Below are 21,155 nucleotides of genomic sequence, written 5' to 3' on the forward strand. Positions count from 1 at the left end.
ATAAAATAAAAACCTTCACAGAGAAAGTGGGACCATATTGACACAAAGGGAGCACATTCCACTGCTGAATGAGTCTTGCCATCAGGAAGTTCTTCCTGTTGTTTGGTGGTATTTCATGATTCCTGCAGTTCGAACCTGTTGTTTCGTATCTTGGTCTCTGGAGCAGCAGAAAACAAGCTGGTTCCTTCCTCAAGATGCTATCCTGGGAGTGGTTCTTCTAAGGCAGGCATGGGGAAGCCTTGGCCCTCCAGGTGTTTTGGACTTCAGCTCCCACAATTCCTAACAGCCTCAGGCCCCTTCCTTTCCCCCCTCAGCCACTTAAAGCCACTCTCCCAGCTTTGCAACTCCTTCCCCACTAAATTCTGCCGCTTGTCCTCAACCAGCCAGTCAGCCCTTCCCGCATCTGCACAGCGTCGCCAAAACGTTGAGGAAGCAAGCGGCAGAATTTAGTGGGGAAGGAGTTGCAAATCTCATTCATCGCTATGGTAAGTTCATTCATCGCTACGAGGGACAGGGCCTTCTCGGTGGTGGCTCCTCGCCTGTGGAACATCCTCCCCAGCAACATACGGCAGATACCAACTCTCCTAGGCTTCAGGAAAGCCTTAAAGACATGGTTGTGCACGCAAACTTTTAATGAATGAGAACATGGACTTTACCTGACCTGTACGAAGACTTGAGGATTCTGGATGAATGGATTTTAATCTTGGACATTCTTATATTTCTTATATATTCATTATATTTTATATAATGTGATTTTATTTTGTAATGGTATCTGTTTTATATGAATTGTTGTTTTGTAGATTGTTTTATATAAATTGTTGTTTTTACATTGTTTTTAGGCATTGAATGTTTGCCTATTTACTGTAAGCCGCTTTGAGTCTCCTCGGAGAGAAAGGCGGGGTAAAAGTGATGTACATAAATAAATAAATAAGTGCCTAGATTTGAATGGCGACTAAGTGAGATGTGGTATTTGGGTCTGGCTTTCAACTGCATATGGTAAATATTTTCTCCTATACTTTGTTCATTTTTAATTCCAAAACGTAATGTACTTTCTGGATAACCCTTGTCTAACAGCATAGCAGTTGTGACAAAATAAAAACTATCTTGAACCAACAAACAATGGGCCTGAAATAAAGTTATTCTATTGTATTCTTGGATTCGTGACGCATGATGCTCTTTCTCCTCTGTCCCAGGGCCACCCTCTGAACCCCCGGGATTATTGTGGCTGGACCCCACTGCACGAGGCCTGCAACCATGGGCACCTGGGTGAGTGATGGGGAGACATGGGAATGTGGGGTTTTCTCCTGCTGTTGGCTGTGCATTGCTGGGAACATGGTCAGGCTCACAATTGCACTGGATCCTAATTTGGCCTCTCAACACAATTCAAGGCATTGCTCTTTGTTTACAAATCACTAGCTCCCATCACCTTGGGACTGGTTTTATCACCTTGGGACTGGTTTCATCACTAAACCACTTAGTTCACCCCAAAATCTCAGCTCCCATCACCTTGGGACTGGTTTTATCACCTTGGGATTGGTTTCATCACTAAACCACTTAGTTCACCCCAAAATCTCAGCTCCCATCACCTTGGGACTGGTTTCGCTGAAAGCTCACTGTCAAGATGTAAAACGAAATCCAAATCCCACCAAAGAGCAATGCTTTTTATTGGCCAAACTATATGCACAAAGCACATCATGTTTCTTATTCACTGATTGATGGGCCAAGTCAGGCCCATTTCTGCTTAGATCCAAGTGCCACTTATGGACAAGGTTGGAAGCACAGAAAGTATAGAAACAGAAGCATCTCTCAACCATGTACAGTCGAGTCTCACTTATCCAACACTCGCTTATCCAATGTTTTGGATTATCCAAGTCATTTTTGTAGTCAATTTTTCAATACATACAGGCAGTCTCCAAGTTGTTGGAAGATGTGGCTTACTGTGGAAACAAGGATTGGGGATAAAGCTTCGGTGGAAACTTCTTTTGCCAACGATAATAATTCTTCCAGGAGTGGATTTCCCTTCTGAGGGGCAGATTCGTGATATTTTGGTGCTAAATTCGTAAATACAGTAATTACTACATAGCATTACTGCGTATTGAACTACTTTTTCTGTCAAATTTGTTGTATAACATGATGTTTTGGTGCTTAATTTGTAAAATCATAACCTAATTTGATGTTTAATAGGCTTTTCCTTAATCTCTCCTTAATATCCAACATAGTCACTTATCCAATGTTCTGCTGGCCTGTTTATGTTGGATAAGTGAGACTCTACTGTATATAGTTCCTTGACTGTTAAAAGCATTGATATATAAAATCAACTGGAAAGAATTACAGGTTGTCTCCAAGTTACAAAAATCTAACTTACAAACAACTCACAATTAAGAATGGGGGAGAGACAATAGGAAGTGAGAATAATCTGCCCCTCAGAAGGGAAATCAACTTCTGGAAGAAATATTATCATTGGGAAAAGAGGTTTCCACCGAAGCTTTATCCCCAATCCTTGTTTCCACAGTAAGCCACATCTTCCAACAACTTGGAGACTGCCTGTATAAATAGCACCAGTAAAGATAGATGTTCAGGCCAGAGACATAGGCACTGTGCAAATACATATGTTATTACAATTATTATTACAATTATTATTATTATTCCCACTTTTGATGAGTATTGAGACCCAAAGACTCACAATTTAAAAGCAAAACAATTAAAAACATGCAAGAAGTAAATATTAAAATTTCTTATCCCGATATAATGAAATATGAGGATAAAATTATATTTATACCCCAAGAATATAAGTGGAGCAAAATTAGATTTTGAAGACAACACTATGTAACAAAATTTGAAAAAAAATTGTTTCTGGTTTGAAAGTGTTATTTCCTGTTTCATTGTGCGGTCCTTTGAAAGGAGTTGTTCTACTCCAGAAACTTTGTTTTTGTGGCTTCCACAAACTGGGTTGAATTGGCTGAGACTCAATGAGATATTCATTGCAAAACTATCTCAAAATGTGCTAAAGCAGGATGTCCCTCCCACAGAAACAAAGTTTTTGCAGTTCAATAAACTTTTCCCATGTTTTTATGACAGAACCAATTATAACCCAGGAACAAAAGATGTGTTATATAATACAATACACCAACCAGTTCCGAATCTCAACTTCAGTATAGAATTTCCAACCAAGAAAACCTGTCCCTCTATAATTCAGTAGTTGCCAACATATATATATATATATATATATATATATATATATATATACACACACACACACACACACACACACACACACATACATACATACATACACACACACACATACACACACACACACATACACACACACACACACACACACACACACACACACGGCCTCATTGGCTTCTGAGCCAGGAAGGCCATGCAGGTGTACCTTGCTCAAAATGCTTTTATCTTAGGGGGTCTTAATGGAGTTATATATCTGCAGTATTGTTGTGGTTCAGTCTGATGATGAAGGGGGATTTGTGTTTATGCAGGTTGACCAAGGAAATGTTGAAGGCTCTGAATTGTCAGAAAGGCTGCAGGCTAGCAGGGAAGCTGAAGCCAGTGATAAGGGTGACCTTTTGCAAAATTTAGAACATCAACAAATCCCAGGTGTCTCTGGCAGCGAGTCAGAGGAGTCTTCCTTAGATAGAGATACTAGGTTAAGGTTAAGAGTTCATCATCCCAGGCGTTCTCTGAGAATAGCTGGAAAATGTGTGGGAATGCAAGGTCAGAGGAATGCTTTCTTAGCCTGTAAACATGGTTAAATAGGGAGAAACAGGGAAAGATTTCAGACGAAGCAACGATGATTTTGGAAGCTTAAGTCCTGCCTTGTCTCTGCTCATGGAAAAGGATTCCTGTTTTGTTCATGCCTAGATCCTGAGTTTTGGATTGTATTTTGGAGTTCATGCTGCCTTGTTTTTCAGGACTGATTTGCTATATTAGAGACTTTGAACTATATTTTACAGAGACTTTGAACTATATTCTGCAGATTGCCTTTGCAATTGGATTATTGCTTTCTTTACTGCTTTTTATTAAGACTTTGCTATCTTTTATCAACAAGCTGTAAAAACCAAGTCTGCTTTGGTGGAGTGTGTGTTAAGAACAAGGTGAAACAGCGCTGAGGTGCAACAGCTCTTTTAAGTGTGTTCAGGAGGTTGCTTTCCTCAGGTGGCCTGAGGTGTGACCCTGTTGTTGCCTTTCCTCCAGAGGTTGTGCGCCTGCTTCTGGACCACGGAGCAGCCGTCGACGATGCTGGTGGCCCTGGCTGCGAGGGCATCACGCCCCTCCACGACGCCCTCAACTGTGGACATTTTGACGTGGCCGAGATGCTGGTCCAAAGGGGAGCGTCCACACTGTTGCGTGATGGCAAGGTGGGGCTCTGGTTGGCAAGGCATGAGGGCAGGGGGGAGGCCGATACGGAATTCAGACCTCAATTCAATGAGAGAGTTCAGCCTGGTGAGCATTTATGCCAACTATAACTAATAACTAAAGTTCCAGATTAGTAAACAGCAAAGCAGAGGCTGTTGCTCCATCTCCCTTCCAAAGAGCTTTGTTCGTAATTTCCTCCTTTTTTGGCCGAATCGCTGGCATTTCCTGGCATTTCCTTTTCATGGGTGCCTTATAAATAATAATAAATAATAACTTTATTTTTATAACCCACCTCCATCTCCCCAAAGGGACCTGTGGCGGCTTACATGGGGCCAGGCCCAAATCATAACAGACATTATAAAAACACATCCAAGTAAAACAAATCAATAAAGCATATCAATAAAACAGAGCAATAAAACATGGCTTAAATAAAACATGAAAAATGCATACAAAGGACTGGCTGTAAAGTGCGTACAGTGAGGAGTGTAAACAAAGGGAGGGAGGTATAAATATAAATACCACTTTTAAGTGGTACCTATTTATCTATTCACATTTTTTGCTTTCGAACCGCTAGGTTGGCGGAAGCTGGGCTGAAGGACTGGAGCTCACCCTGACCAGGGCTTCAAACTGTCAGCCTTGGATTGACAAGATTTACTGCAGCTGGTGGTTTAACCTGCTGTGCCACAGCCCAGCCCTCACTAAAGACTTTTGTTGTTGTATCTTGGGTAAAAGAGTAGATAGACAAAACAAAAAGTTACTTAATGTGAGCCGCCCCAAGTCTCCACGGGGAGATGGTGGCGGGGTATAAATAATGTATTATTATTATTATTATTATTATTATTATTAATTTTTCTAGAAGAGCCCCTAACGCTGTGTCTCACGTCTGTATACCAAGCCTCTTGAAGCAGAGAGGAGCCTCATGATGCTCCCTTCTCACAACAACAACAACAACAATAATAATAATAATAATAATAATTTATTTATTTATACTTCGTCTCCATCTCCCCAGAGAGACTCGGGGCGTCTTACAAGGGTCAAACCTAGATAAAAACAGTAACAATATAAAACACTTCAAATGTACAGAGACATGTGCAAAAGGGGTCATAAAGCATTCTGTTAAGACTTCTTTGGGGAAGTATTATTATTATTATTATTATTATTATTATTATTATTAAATGGTTACAACATACATGCAAGCAGGAAGCCAAACACCTTGAGTTACACAGATCTTGTCAAAGACAGAACGCCACAAGATAAAAGATAACAAAGTTTATTGGAGTTACAGAACCAAAAATGCCCGTAAAAGACAAGGGCTAGGCAAACACTGGCCTTAAAAGTAAAAAGAGACAAGAAAAACGTTCAAAAGATAAACCGGAGTTTAATCCGGGTTAAATCAAAACAGCTTGCTTCAGCCTGGGAATAAACAAACAGAAGCTGGTGAACAAAAAGTTCAAAGGAATGCAACTAATTGGCAGCAGATGCTTCTCTGCTGCCAAGAGCTATGTTTGAGTAACTTAGAGGTTACTCCTCCACACAGCAGGCAATTTCCCGATACAAACACAGCAGACGAGGGCAGAAGCAGTCAGCGAAGTCCCAATCCGTTCCGAAGGTCGTAAGGCAGATGCAGACGTTTGTAGTTCACCAGTTCCAACGATAGACACAGGTAGGAGAATCCGAGGCCGTAGTCAGTCAGTCCGTAAGTCCAGAGTAAGCAGATGGCGTCCGTCAAGAAGACGACGGAAGGTCAAAGCTATTAAGATTAAGCAGAGGTTGCACAACAAAACCCCACATAATTCCTCCCGCCGTCTGAGCCCAATGTCCAGGATAACTTACGTAGTCAGCAAACGAATCACACCCGTCTTCAGGAAAACTTCCCACACAGATCCCAAGCGTTCGTCCAGATTACCTTGCCCAACGCAATTTGCTATTGCTCCCAAACCCCATTTTATGCCAGTTACAAGTCCTCATCGCTATCAGCTGTTCTCCTTAGCCCGGGCGTTTCCTCATCACTTTCCTCATCAGAACTGGAACACCTTTGACTACGCCCCACAGCATCCCCAGCTGTGGATCCCGTCCCATCCCTCCAGCTTGTCCACGGGTCTAATCCTGAAGGTCCCCAATCGCCTTCCATACTATCATTGCCAGTGGCACCCAAATCCTCCCTTACATGAGTCCATTCCATGTCATCCTCTTCCGAGCTAACCATCTCTTCCTCCATTCTCTCAGTAAACCCCTCAAAAGAATCCTCGTCAGATGGTTCTGCAAAGATATCTCGCAGCCGCTTTCTTTCTCGCTCCTCGAGAGTATCTGACTCTCGAGGAGTCTTACGCCCACGTCTCCCAGTAGTAGAGCCATGAGGCTCAACCATAACAGATCTAGGGAACAAGAAGTGAAAAACAAGAGAGCAGACATACACCATAGCTTTCCCTCTATCTCTAATTGTTCTTTATATAGGAAGTTACCTCTAACTTGCGTCTTGGCCTCCCTGGCCTTTTGGGGCCTTTTAAAAGGGTAAATGCTACCCTGTTTCCCCGAAAATATGACATCCCTGAAAAATAAGACCTAGTAGAGGTTTTGCTGAATTGCTAAATATAAGGCCTCCCCCGAAAGTAAGACCTAGCAAAGTTTTTGTTTGGAAGCATGCCCAGTGCCCACCAAACAAAACACCATAGCATGCAGGATTGGTAAATGTACATACCAGTTGTATATGGAAATAATGGTAGTAACAAGAAATTCTTGTCAGAAGTCACACTTTGTCTGGTTTGGTTATGTTGGTTTGTGATGACTGCTACTGAATAAATGTTCATTTTTTTGTTCAACAATAAATGTGAATTCTTCTTCATGGAAAAATAAGACATCCCCTGAAAATAAGACCTAGCGCATCTTTGGGAGTAAAAAATAATATAAGACACTGTCTTATTTTCGGGGAAACACGGTATTCAGTAGGTCTGTGCTCAGAGTCATGTTCAATCTGCACCTTGTGACACATACCCTTTGCGTTCTCCTGGCATTAGGGCCAGACCCCGCTGGACACTCTGCACCAGTGGATGCATCTCTACGGCCGGGACCTTGACCAAGAGACCCGGGAGCGATGCAAAGCCATGGAGGGGCTGCTCAAGAAAGCCATGGCCGGACGAGGTAAGAAGCTGGGACATTCCCTTTGCATCCCCAGAATGCAAGAAAGACAGGGTCTGAATGTGCCGCACTCTCGGTCTCCTTCATCCAGAGCAATGGCAAGTGGTTGAGGCAAAGCAAAGGGGCCCTGATTGCTTGACTTGAAAAATAATTCCAAAGTATCAGCTCTCTCAGCTCTTGAAAATAAGTGGAAACCCTCCATAGTTAAATAAGAAGAGAATCTTAAAGTGAGAGCATTCGCTGATGACTTAGTTTGTATAATAGAAAATCCCACGAAGAATATACAGAAATTGATAAATAAAATAGAAGAGTTTGGAAGACTATTGGGATTCAAAATAAATAAAACAGAAACTTAAATTTTGACAAAAACATGTAAAAAAAAAGACAAAAAAATTGGAATTCAAATTTCAAATACATAAAATACTTGGGAATGTATATAACAGCAAAACATTCACAACTTTTGAAGAATATAAAGTGGAAACGAGATCTAGAAAATTGGAAATATCTAAATCTCACTAATGAGAAGAATAAGGTAAAAGGTAAATGTTTTCTCCTGACATTAAGTCCAGTTGTGTCCGAATCTGAGGGTTGGTGCTCATCTCCATTTCTAAGCCAAAGAGCCAGCGTTGTCCGTAGACACCTCCAAAGTCATGTGGCCATGGGCATGATTGCATGGAGCACTGTTAACTTCCTGCCGGAGCAGTACCTGTTGATCTACTCACATTTGCATGTTTTCGAACTGCTAGGTTGGCAGAACCTGGGGCTAACAGCGGGAGCTACGGACAATGTGCTTGCCATTGCCCGGTTTTGGTCTAAAACTATTTAGCTGCTTGTGATTCCTTTATTTTATCACTTTTAGACTTCTTTATTATGCAGTGCTTTTGACATGAAATAAAGAAACTGTCGGGTCAAGCCAATTTCCTTCAGATCTGTCACATACTTCTTGTCCTGGCAACGCTTTAGCAATGCTTATCTCTTTCCACACTCCTTCACTCTTTCTCCTTCTCCTCCTTTTAACCCATTCCTAAGCTTCTCCTTCTTTGTGAAATGTGTTGTGCATAAGCAGATATCAGTCAGGTCCAAATCAATAGATACACAAACAAGAGGAAAAAGGAACAAAAAATCTTTACTCTTCTCAGCAGAGATGCAAAATCAAAAAGCTCAACAAACTTATACAGTCCTTCATAGCAAAGAGCATTGCTGGTCAGTCATTGTTCATTCAGCATAACCATCACCAACTGTATTCTAAAAAACCCAGACAGTTATACCCAGGGGTCCCCAAACTAAGGCCCTCCAAGGTCATTTACCTGGCCCCCACCCTCAGTTTTATAATATAATATTTTTATATCAGTTTTAATAACATAATATATTGTATATACATATAATATTGATAAAAATATTACAATGTTATACAATATAATACTAATAATAATACCATATAATAATATTAATTATATGTTATATATTACATATAATATTACAGTATAGTGGTATACTTCAATATAGTAATATATAATGTTAATATTGTGCTATGCTAATAATATACTGTATGTACATACAGCTACTCTGAGAAGAGTGGGATATAAATGTAGTAAATAAATGTAGTAAATAAATAAATAATTTTAGACTTAGGCTTGCCCAAAGTCTGAAATGACTTGAAGGCACACAACAACAACAACAACAACAACAATCCTAATTAACTTGACTATCTCATTGGCCAGAAGCAGGCCCACACTTCCCATTGAAATCCTGATAGATTTATGTTGGTTAAAATTGTTTTCATTTTTAAATATTGTATTGTTCTTTCATTGTTGTTGTTGTTGTTGTTGTTTTGCACTACAAATAAGACATGTGCAGTGTGCATAGGAATTTGTTCGTATTTTTTTTCAAATGATAATGCGGCCCCTCAACAGTCTGAAGGATTGTGGACCAGCCCTCTGCTTTAAAAGTTTGAGGACCCCTTGTTATACCCCACCGGATGTGGTCCAAGCTTGCTTGCTGACCTACATCAGCAGCTGCTCAAAATAATTAACACCATAAGGTTTTCTTTAACACACACATACATACCTGATCCTGTTACTACTTACTGTAACACTTTCCTGGTTCCATCAACATGATCCTTAGAGCTTTGTTTCTTCTGTTCTTGCAGCCTCCAAAACTCAGGTCCAACGGGAGACGCCCTCCAGCCAGCTCTTTGATGCTGAGTTTTCAGAGTCTCAAGGCTCCGGTCCTCAAGGTTCGGCCAGGACGACACCCAGCCCGAGACGGAGCCAGGTGGACCCTGAGTTGGACGAGGACTGCATGGTCCCCCTCCGCCCTGTCAAGAAACGTCAGCGGCTGCTCAGCCAGAGTCTCGCGAGAGAAGAGGGGGGACCGATAACCACTGCTCCCTCTGAATACGCGGCGGCCATGCGAGGGGTGGGCAGCGCTCTCTCCCGGGGTCCGCCGAGCTCTGACCGCCCCGCCAGGCCCTCCCCTGCCCCGGCACTCATCCCGACAGAGGAATACATAGACGACGACTGGCTGGACGACGACCTGGGTGTGAATACCGTCTCCCGCAAACGCGGCCGGCAGAGTCCGCTGGGCTCCGCCTGCGAGGAAAGCCAAGAGGACGAGGAGGAGGAGGAGGGCGAGAGCGACGCCGGACCCCCGTGTGCGGCCCCCAAAGTCCCCACGAAGAGGAGGAGGGCCAGGCAAATGCGCCTCACCCTGATGGTGGGCAGGACGCCCCTGGGGAGGGTCCGGGGGGCCAACGCGGTGGGCGGCACAGAGGCCACGGCCAGCGCTTCGCACAGAGCTGGAGGCAGCGGCCAAGTGGAGAGCCGGCCTTCCGAGGGAGAGAGCCTGCCGCCTGCGTTTGTGCCGGTGAGTTTTTAACATGCATATACACATGATTTCATAACATAGCATAGGGGGGTTTCATGGGGAGAAAGCCTACCACCTGCATTTGCACCGCTGGGTTTTCAGCATGCATGCATGCATATGCACATGATTTCATATCATAGCATAGGGTGTCTTCCAGGAGAGAAAGCCTACCATCTGTATTTGCGCCTGTGAGTTTTCAGCATGCATGCATGCATGCATATGCACATGATTTCATATCACAACATAGGGTGTTTTCATGGGGAGAAAGCCTACCACCTGCATTTGCACCACTGGGTTTTCAGCCTGCATGCATGCATATGCACATGATTTCATATCATAGTATAGGGTGCCTTCTGAGGGAGGAAGCCTGCCGTCTGCGTTTTGGCCAGTGAATGTTCAGCATGCATGGATGCATATGTATACAAATTCATATAATTGTATAGGGTACCTTACAGGGAGAAAGCCTACCATCTACATTTGCACCACTGAGTTTTCAGCATGCATGCATACACATGTGATTTCATATCATAGTATAGGGTGCCTTCTGGGGGGAAAAGCCTGCTGCCTGCATTTGCGGCAGTGAGTGTTCAGTATGCATGGATGCATATCCACATGAATTCATATCTTTGTATAGGGTGTTTTCATGGGGAGATAGCCTACCATCTGCATGCATTGCATATGCACATGCATGCATTGCATATGCACATGATTTCATATCATAGTATAGAGCGCCTGCCAGAGGAGAAAATCTGCCACCTGCGTTTGCGCCAGTGAGTTTTCAGCATACGTATGATTTCATATCATAGTATAGGGTGCTTTCTGAGGGAGAAAGCCTGCCATCCGCATTTGCACCAGTGAGTTCCCAGCATACATGTATAACAGACACTCCTCACTCTACACTCTTCTCACACGCAAGCACACGTATGTGAGAGGTGAGGGAACACAGTTTGATTTTAGATTTTCTTTTAAAATGGTAGCTGCCACCAACCTAAAATGTTTTTAGGATTTTTGTTGTTAGATGTACTTGAGAGAAGTTTCTCCCATTCCCTGCCCACACTGTTTCTACCCCCGGCTCCCAAACTGATGTTCACTATGAGGCTTTTCTGTGGTATTTAATTGTTGTATTGCTGGAACTATTATAAAGGCTTCTTAATAGAAAGATATACTGTAGAGGCTTTTGAAAGTTGAAAATAGGATAAATTTTTTTCTTAAAACAGGCAAATAATTACTTCAGAGAGGTATATAAGCGTAAATGGTTACAGCTTAACTTAGTTGTATGTTTCAGATTACTTCACTTAGTTTCAAACAGTTCCAATCAAACCAAACTATATTGGTCACAGAAACCCTCACTCTATTTGCTGAGAATAGTCACGAGTTTGACTAACCTAATCTAGATAGCCCCCGGGTTGTTAACTAACTCTAACCTAGAGTCCTTCTATTAACCAGCCCAGTAGTGAGAGTCAATCTCTTGAATTATCTCCCCCAAGAGATCCAAACTGCCTGAACTATCCTGTCAGTTTCACTGCCTTGGAGCTTTTTTTCCTTTGCACTCTAAGACTTGGCTCCTCCCATCTGTTCTGGCCAATCCTAGGATTCTCCCTCTAAGCTCCTCCCTCTTTCAAACCACACTCAAGATGACTGCCTGGCATTCCTCTACAACAGGGGTCCCCAAACTAAGGCCCGGTAGCTCCCTCCTTCTCAGCTGAGGAACGTGCGTGTGGCGCGGGGTAGGAGAGAAAGGCATGTACCTTTCCCGTCTCCTCCCTCACCTCCAAAGCTTTGCTTGTTTATAATGGTATTTTAATTATTATTTAATTAATAATTAATTATTAAGGGGTGCACTGCTTTGCTAGTGATTTTGGTGCACAAAGGTAGAAGGAGGTTGGACTAAATGGCCCAAGCGGTCTCTTCCAACCCTCTTTATTATTTGTATTATGATTAAGATTAACATTGAGGCTGTATTTATTCCTGTTTCGTTTTTTTACTTCAAAATAAGATATGTGCAGTGTGCACTGTATAGGAATTTTTTTCATAGTTTTTTTGAAAACTATATTCCGGCCCTCCAACGATCTGAGGGATTGTGAACTGGCCCCCTGTTTAAAAAGTTTGGGGACCCCTGCTCTACAAAATGTAGGCCTGCCTCACTCACTGTTACCCAGGCTTTACCTAATAGGTAAGGTTCACTACAACATGCATGCATACATACATGATTTCATATCATAGTATTGGGTGTCTTCCGGGAGAGAAAGCCTATCCACATTTGGACCAATGAGTTTTCAGCATGCATTGCATATGCACAGGATTTCATGTCATCATAGAGCTGAAAGAGATCCCCAAGAGCCATCCAGTCCAACCCCCTTCTGCTATCCAGAAAATACGAAGCTGCATTGAGTCTCCTTGTGGAGGAGACTCTACTGTAATGCACTAAACATGAAGTAACACTTTCAAACCAAAAGCAGAAACATTTTCATTTTTTTACATAGTGTAATACACAATCTGAACTCTCCTGCTGCAGGCCGGTCACCTTGTCCCCTCTCTCCTCAGCAGGCCCCTGCTCCCCCGCCTCCGATCCGGGTGCGAGTTCGGGTGCAAGACAACGTCTTCTTGATTCCTGTGCCACACAGGTAAGCGGGTAAATTGCGGAATGCCAGGTACATCCATCCGTGTTGGTTTGAGTGAGCTCAACAACGGTTGTGCTTCACCCTGGAGAGAAGCGTGTATTCCTTCATGGAAGGGGAGTGGGCAAGAGGGCCCCTGTGGGTTCCTGTTGACCCTTGGGATCCCAAAGGGTAAATTATCACCCTCTGAGCTTGCCTTCTCCATTGTTCAGCGTCACTGGGTGGAGGAAATTTGTGTCGGGTGGATAATGCTAGAAACACATTGTCTGTAAACTCCATTGTGTGTGAAAAATACAGTTCTAATGAACATGTGGTCACATCACATTCCATTGAAAGGTTAAGGAAGTGGAGATGTGGAACTGTCTTTCAAGCTGCATAGGTCAACAGCAAGCTAGATTATTAATGGTCAGGAGCTCACTCCGACCCGGGCTGGCTTCAAACCCTTGGTAAGTAGTGATTTATTGCAGCTGGCTACTAACCAGCTGTGCCACAGCTTGGTCACTCCAAGGTGAACAGAATCATCTAAACCGAGCTCTACCGGGTATGTATTCCACAACAAACATCAGAAGAGCTGCAAGACCAAGAACAAGCCATGAGAGTCAAGACCAAGATCCACCCAGAGGAAAAGTGTTCTTACCAGACATCAAGGGAACCACTGGCCGCAGAGAGATGCTGATGAAGAAACACAACCTACAAACTATCTACACACCCACCAATAAGATTCAACAAATGCTACATCCAGCAAAGGACAAGAGGGATCCTCTCACCTCTGCAGGAGTCTACCGTATCCCATGCAGCTGTGGACAAGAAGTCATCAAACGCAGCAGCATTGCCCAGACATGAATCCAAGAACACGAAAAGCACTGCAGACTAACTCAACCAGAGATGGAGCTATAGCAGAGCACCTGATGAACCAACCTGGACACAGAAATGCTGGACCACTCTCACAACCACACATGTCAGATGGCAAAGAGAAGCCACTGAAATCCAAAAGAAGCAGGTGGACAATTTTAACAGAAAGGAGGAAACGATGAAAATGAACAAAATCTGGTTACCAGTATTAAAAAGCACAAGAATCAAGACAGTAAATAAGAAACACAATTCAGAAAAAGGGGAACTCCCAAACAGAGGATGCTCCCAGGCACAACAGCCAGGCTACCTCTATGCAGATACCCTCACTGATTGACTTTGCAGCTTCATAGCTACTCTAATGCTATCAAAGCTTGCTAATTGCAACATTCACATTTGCTTTACACAGACAAGGGTTCTTCCTCCCACCCTGGACATTATATATACACTCCACTTGCCTCACTGCCAATAGAACCTCTGAACATGACATTAGCCACAGATGTAGGTAAAACGTTAGGAGAGAGTGTTGTTGGAACATGTGCATACAGCCTGAAAAACTCACAGCAACCCAATCTTGTTTTGGAAACACATTTTCTTTCCTCCTCCCATCTCTTGTTGAATCAATTTGATCTCAACCTGAACTTTCACACACTTTGTGAATGTATTGTTATTGTGTAGTTTTAAATTTGTACTTAGTTTAAAGCTAACTGACAGTGTGTGTGTGTGTGTGTAATACATCAGTAATCCAGTAATTAAGGAATGAGTTAACTGCATAGAGTAGAGATTTATGGCTAGAGCGAAACAACTGAGTACTTCCGTGATACGTGATACGTAACAGGACATTCGTCATCCCTTGGAATGTGGGAGGAGACAGTGCTTCCCAAGCGGTGATGAACGATGTCGGATGCACAAATGCTAAGCTCCAGCAGAAATATGTAAATATTGTACATAACAGCAATAAAGTATAAAGCCGCTGATTTCAGCAGATGGCTGGGAAGTCTGGATTTATTTCCGTGCGACTGAGCAGATTGCCAGATTGTCGAAGGAGTCTTGAGTCCCCTCGGGTGAGAAAGGCGGGGTAAAAATGTTGTAAATAAATAATAAATAAGGAGGAGGTAAATTGAGACAGGAGGTGATTGACTCTCAATTTAACCATTTCCTGACACACTTTGCCTAGCAACACTTACTTATCTCGCTCCTTTTTGCTCCATCCTTTTCTTTAATGCATCCTTATATGTCTTCCTTGCGAAATTCACTTTATATTCCCTGGTGCCAACAGATGGGTCGAAGGGTGGTCTGAGGAGGGGGCTTCTTATTGTAACCCCTTGCCCTTCCTTCTTGTTGCAGCGACCGCGAGGGCTGCCTGGTGTCGTGGCTGGCGGAGCAGGCCTCCCAGCGCTACTACCAGGCCTGCGGCCTCCTCCCGCTCCTGACCCTGAAGAAAGAGGGGGCCCTCCTCGCCCCCCAGGACCGCATTGTGGACGTCTTGCAGAGCAACGAGGAGGTGAGCAGTTGCTGGGAAGCCGAAGGCACTTATATTTGATAATTTGGGGGACTGGAATAAGGCATTAATAGCATTTCAATTTTTCAATTTGATTTGACATAAGAGTGATTTGAGTTAAGAGCTCGGTCACAGAACGAATTAAACTCATAAGTCAAGGTATCCTTGTATCTATGTTTTCAAGATGGTGGTCCCAATAATTTCTTAGGCAAACTGTCTTCAGGGGTGCCTTTTCCAGTTCCGTCCTCTGTTTCCTGCTCCCAGTTGACGCTTCCTCTCTTTCTTTATTTCTTTGTGGCAGGTTTTGGCTGAAGTTCAGTCATGGAACCTGCCTCCCTTGGTGGAGAGGTACCGCAAGGCCTGCCGGAGCCTGGCTGCAGGTGAGTTCATAGAACCAAAAGGTATCCTAAAGTTGAAGGGTACTCCAAGTATCATGAATACTTTTTGAACTTTTAAAATGTTCTTTAATCCGTTTACAGTGGGACAGATTGCTATCAGGGACTTTCAGAGAAAGAAGCAGACACACAGACTGCAGTACTGGGTTTTATTATAGCTATATTGATTGATTACCCTGTTGTGGTTCAGTCTGATGATGAAGGGGGATTTGGGTTTATGCAGGCTGACCCAGGAAATGCTGATGAGGGAAATGTTGAAGGCTCTGAATTGTTAGAGAGGCCGCAGACTAGCAGTGAAGCAGAAGTTTCTGATAAACAGATTATAGTAAAGCAGAAGCCAGTGATAAGGATGACCTTTTACAGGATTCAGAACATCAACAAATCCCAGGTGTCTCTGGCAGCGAGTCAGAGGAGTCTTCCTTAGATAGGGATACAAGGTTAAGGTTAAGAGTTCATCGTCCCAGAGTTCTCTTAGGATAGCTGGTAAACGTGTGGGAACTCAAGGACAAAGGAATGTTTTCTTGGCCTGTAAGCATGGTTAAAATAGGGAGAAACGGGGAAAGATTTCACACGAAGCAATGTTGGTTTTGGAAGCTAAGTTCCTGTCTTGTCTATGCTCATGGAAAAGGATTCTTGCTTTTGTTCATGTCTGAATCCTGTGCTTTGGATTGTATTTTGGAGTTCATGCTGCCTTGTTTGCAGGACTGATTTGCTATATTCGAGACTTTGAACTATATTCTACAGATTGCCTTTGCATTTGGATTATTGCTTTCTTTACTGCTTTTTATTCAGACTTTGCTATCTTTTCTCAATAAACTGTAAAAACCAAGTCTGCTGTGGTGGAGTGTGTGTTAAGAGCAAGGTGAACCAGCGCTGAGGTGCAACATACCCAGACAAAAGGGGGAAACATATTCTCAACATCCACTCACAATCCATTCACTCAGTCATTCCTACTCACCATCCTTCTTCATTCACTCCATTTTGGAAGGAGGTGGGTGTTCAGACTCTCCATTCCTTAAAGATCTGCCACACTTTTTGAAGAGAAAAGGGTCTCTATGTAGAGTCTTGGTTACCCCTTGTTTGATTGTTATGACAACTTGTCATTCAGTGAAGACTTGCTGACACTCCTTGAATTCTGGAACAGATGTTGTTTTTCTTCCTTAAGGAACCATTGCTTCTGGCTTCCTTAATTTAAAATTGTGCCTGACTTTGTCAACATTGTGTTGTTTACACCAAATGTTCTCAGGTCAGTTATTGTCAGTTCAGCCGTTTACTCATCCACAAGTCGAGCAAATTTTCACCTCCTCCATAATGCAATGTTAAGGTTCCAATTTTATGTCAAGTGCTAGGCGACACTTGATTGATGTGAGGCGGATATATTGAGACACTTAGAGCCATCTGTCTCAATTCTCCTCTCCGTTCGGCAACTCAGCATCTGTTTAGTAGCACGAACAAATAAGACTGCATAGCTGTCTGCCAATGCAGGCAGTAATTAGCCTTTATTTACAGGTATATACAACTGGAGATGCTCAGACATACGCTGCTCTAACAGAAAGATTAATGGTGACTACAAGAACTCTTATCAGTAAAGAATAGCACCTCCCAAATTCCATTGTCTGTGACATATTTCCTTTTACGCAGGCAAAAGCGGGTCTCATTCCTTTACCCTCTAGGCAGTAAATCATTGCTCTATGCGATTAACTACTTCTGTACTGGATCGCTTACTGAAGCAAACACACACTTACATTGAAACAATGAATTAAACATTTCACTATATCAACCATTCCCTTGACATTATAGGATGGTGTCTTCAGTCTTGCCAGGCCTTAGCTAGTCCCCAATCATACAACGTCATTCAATCCACTCATCACACAAGGCAGGAAGACACAATTCTCTCAGCCTTCTCTCCTCTGAGCTAAACATCCCCCAGCTGCTCCTCAAAAGGATTCATGGTTTCCAGACCTTTGCACATTCTGGCCACCCTTCTCTGGCCTGTCCATCTCCTTCTTGACTTGCTTTGCCTAGAACTGAACACAGGGTCATTCCTGTTGGGGCTCAGCAAGATGCTGGGGATTTCTCAGAGAACAAGGGGGTTTCCTACTGAGAAGTCTGTGTGTGATCAGGGTGAATTGCAGGCCTCAGATGAGAGAGAAATGCAGGCAGTCAAAGGTGTGAGACAGATGATGTTTTTTATTCCAGTGTTTGTTCCTTAGCAACAGGGGAAAAGTCCATTTCTCTTGGGAATCGGCCTTCAGTTGATGGGGAGTTTTCCCACAATATTATATTAGGTCTCTGGATGGAGGGAGTGAAAGATAGATGAATTAGGTATTCAGAGAGATTCCGTGGGAAGGTTTTGAAAACCAGGTGTGTGAGGCATGATCTCATGGCTTCTTGGTCGGGTTTGGGTTTAAATTAAGTGATGTTTCGTGGTGTCTCTCAGAGCAGACAACATTGCCAAAAGATTTTTCATCTGTTACTGACTCATATCTAGCTTGTGATCAACTCCTAGATCCCTTTCGCATGGACTGTGTAAAGAGGTGTGAATTTTTTAGTTTACAGATGTCATGTTTAATTGCGTTTTAAAAGTCATGTTTAACTATGTTTGAAAGGGTAAGTATTAGAGTTACCAGTGCGTGGGGGATGGTAGTCAGCTCAGCATTCTGAGGCAGGTGCCATAGTAACGAGGGTGGAGCCAACCGCTGTTTGGAGAAAAAGGAGGGAATGTTTTAAAAAAGAGTCCACTCTGTGCCCTTCTGAGGTGCAGAGAAGGCTAATCCTCAGTGATGGGATCAGGGTGGCTCAAATGTTTGATTTTGAGTCAGTTTAAAATAGGTTTGGTGACTTATTTTAAGGTAGTCTGTTTCCTGATAAGGAACAGATAGTCTGTGACTGAAATTCACAGGGTGACTGCAGTTAAAGCAGTAGAGAAAGAAGTGGAATTTTAAAGTTTGTAACATCTTAATACAGCTTAGCAACTGTTATTCAAAGTATCTCTAAAAAGTAGTTATTGTAACCATTAAGCTTGTGCCTCAATAAACGTGTTATTGTTCTTTTTAATATCTCAGTCTCTGAAATCTATTTTACCATCAGAAGCAAACCAAAAAGAAGAAAAATAAAATTTAAAAAGTCTCCTCTCTAAGTAGCTAGTGGCTACATCTTCCAATAGTGGTGGCAAGAGTGGATAATCCCCTTAACATCTGGTGGCCGCATTATAAACATCTTTACCTCTGGTGGCAGTGTTTAAAATGAAAACATCTTTAATAAGTGGTGGCAGCGATAATATAAAATATAATTAATTAATAGAAACTGCTCCACATCTCCGCAATTGGTGTAAGAGGTGGGATTTTTTAAAAAAGATTTCTCCCCCTGCCTGACATCTCCGCAGACTGTTTCCAAGCCAGGTGTCTCTCATGCTATCTCACCCTGTGTTGTACCATACATTTTCTCCCCGTTGAAGTCAGCCTTGTCTTCTCCTCTCGCCCTCGTCTCCGAACAGAGGAGCACCGCCTGCTTCTGCGGATGCTGGAGCGTCAGGAGTCGGGGCCCTCCTTCAGCGTGGCCGGCGTGTCTCTCCGGGGCCCCCGCCTGACCCCTCTCCTCCGGGCCCTGAAGCTCCAGGCCTCCATCCGGCAGCTGTGCCTCTCCGGGACGGGCCTCGGGGACGACTCGGCCGAAGAGCTCTTGGCCAGCATCAGCACCATGCCGGCCCTGAGGCAGCTGGACCTCTCCTCCAACCGGCTGGGCCCCGAGGGGCTTCGCAAGCTCACCGCAGGGTCCTCCGGAAACACTGTTTTCCAGGTGGGTCTCGAGGGGCCTTTGGGGGTTATGGAAAGCAAGCAATCGGAGATCAGTAGGTGCTGAAGGTTTCCTGAAGTATATGTTGTGGAAGACTTTCATGGCTGGAATCACTGGGTCGCTGAGAGTTTTCTGGACTGTATGGCTGTGTTCCAGAAGCATTCTCTCCTGACATTTTGCCTACATCTGTGGCAGGCCTTTTCAGAGGTTTTAAAGTCTGTTGGAAACTAGGCACATGGTGTGTGTGTGTGTGTATGTATATATATATATATATATATATATAAATAAATGGTGCTTTTAATTTTTTTAGTATATCTGAACGTTATGTTTTGATATTGCTATATATTGGTATATATATACTAAGTCCCTTTGGGGAGATGGTGGCAGGATAGAAAAATAAAGTATTATATTATTATTATCATTTCATTATGACACAGCAAACGAGATCTATATGCTGGATTTCGTATCACAAAATCACAAGTCGAACACTTCCCAAGTGTCTAGGACTGTGTGATGTATTTTCGGATGATGCACGCAGATCCCAGCAGGGTGGCCTTTTGCAGTTGGCAGATCGTGACTTTGTCAATGTCTATTGTTTCCAAATGCCGGCTGAGATCTTTTGGCACGGCACCCAGTGTGCCCATCACCACCGGGACCACCTGCACTGGTTTCTGCCAGAGTCTTTGCAGTTCCATCTTGAGGTCCTGATAGCGGCTGAGTTTTTCCTGTTGTTTTTCGTCAATGCAACTGTCACCTGGGATGGCGACATCAATGATCCAAACCTTTTTCTTCTCCACAACTGTGATGTCTGGTGTGTTGTGTTCCAGAACTTTGTCAGTCTGAATTCAAAAGTCCCACAGTATCTTTGCGTGCTCATTTTCCAATACTTTTGTAGGTTTGTGATCCCACCAGTTCTTTGCTGCTGGGAGGTGGTACTTGAGGCATAAGTTCCAATGAATCATTTGGGCCACATAGTTGTGCCTCTGTTTGTTGTCTGTCTGTGTGATTTTCTTACAGCAGCTGAGGATAATAATAATAATAATAATAATAATAATAATAATAATAATAATAATTATTATTATTATTATTATTATTATTATTATTATTATATACTCTTATTATTATATACACCCCTATGGAATGATGTCCAGGGTGGGAGAAAGAACTCTTGTCTGTTGGAGGCGTCTGAAAATTGCAATTGACCACCTTGATTAGCATTGAATAGCCTTGCTGCTTCAAAGCCTGGCTGCTTCCTGCCTGGGGGAAATCCTGATTGTCTGGAATTCCCTTGTTTTTGAGTGTTGTTCTTCTGTGCTGATTCTAGAGGGGTTTCTTAATACTGGTAGCCAGTTTGTGTTCATTTTCATTGTTTCCTCCTTTCTGTTGAAATTGTCCACCTGCTTCTTGTGGATTTCAGTGGCTTCTCTGTGTAATCTGACATGGTGGTTGTTAGAGTGGTCCACCAGATAAAGTCATCCATAGCAGAGCACGTGATGAACCAACATGGACACAGCATATTATTTGAGAACACAGAAAGGCTGGACCACTCTCACAACCACCATGTCAGGCCTCACAACTTCTGAAGATGCCTGCCATAGATGTGGGTGAAAAATCAGGAGA

The 21,155-nt window shown here is 43.1% G+C and overlaps 1 protein-coding gene and 1 long non-coding RNA gene across 3 annotated transcripts in view; one reads left to right on the forward strand and one right to left on the reverse strand.

Annotated features, from left to right (window-relative positions):
• Nucleotides 1-21,155, forward strand: part of tonsl (tonsoku like, DNA repair protein) — a 73,390-nt gene that overhangs the window by 41,345 nt on the left and 10,890 nt on the right. The window contains exons 14-21 of one of the 2 annotated variants that reach the window (XM_062979906.1): nucleotides 1,194-1,266; nucleotides 4,216-4,379; nucleotides 7,392-7,515; nucleotides 9,662-10,377; nucleotides 12,922-13,001; nucleotides 15,192-15,348; nucleotides 15,647-15,725; nucleotides 19,237-19,538. In XM_062979906.1, the coding sequence (XP_062835976.1) occupies nucleotides 1,194-1,266; nucleotides 4,216-4,379; nucleotides 7,392-7,515; nucleotides 9,662-10,377; nucleotides 12,922-13,001; nucleotides 15,192-15,348; nucleotides 15,647-15,725; nucleotides 19,237-19,538 (1,695 nt within the window). The remainder of the gene's footprint in view (nucleotides 1-1,193; nucleotides 1,267-4,215; nucleotides 4,380-7,391; nucleotides 7,516-9,661; nucleotides 10,378-12,921; nucleotides 13,002-15,191; nucleotides 15,349-15,646; nucleotides 15,726-19,236; nucleotides 19,539-21,155) is intronic. The other variant, XM_062979907.1, reaches the window with a different exon arrangement.
• LOC134298616 (uncharacterized) lies at nucleotides 5,632-6,822 on the reverse strand. Its single transcript, XR_010005712.1, has 2 exons — nucleotides 6,211-6,822; nucleotides 5,632-6,127 (listed from the first exon to the last, which is right to left on the reverse strand). It is a non-coding gene; the product is annotated as an uncharacterized LOC134298616 (long non-coding RNA).

Source organism: Anolis carolinensis, chromosome 4, assembly GCF_035594765.1.
Source record: "Anolis carolinensis isolate JA03-04 chromosome 4, rAnoCar3.1.pri, whole genome shotgun sequence".
Taxonomy (NCBI): domain Eukaryota; kingdom Metazoa; phylum Chordata; class Lepidosauria; order Squamata; family Dactyloidae; genus Anolis; species Anolis carolinensis.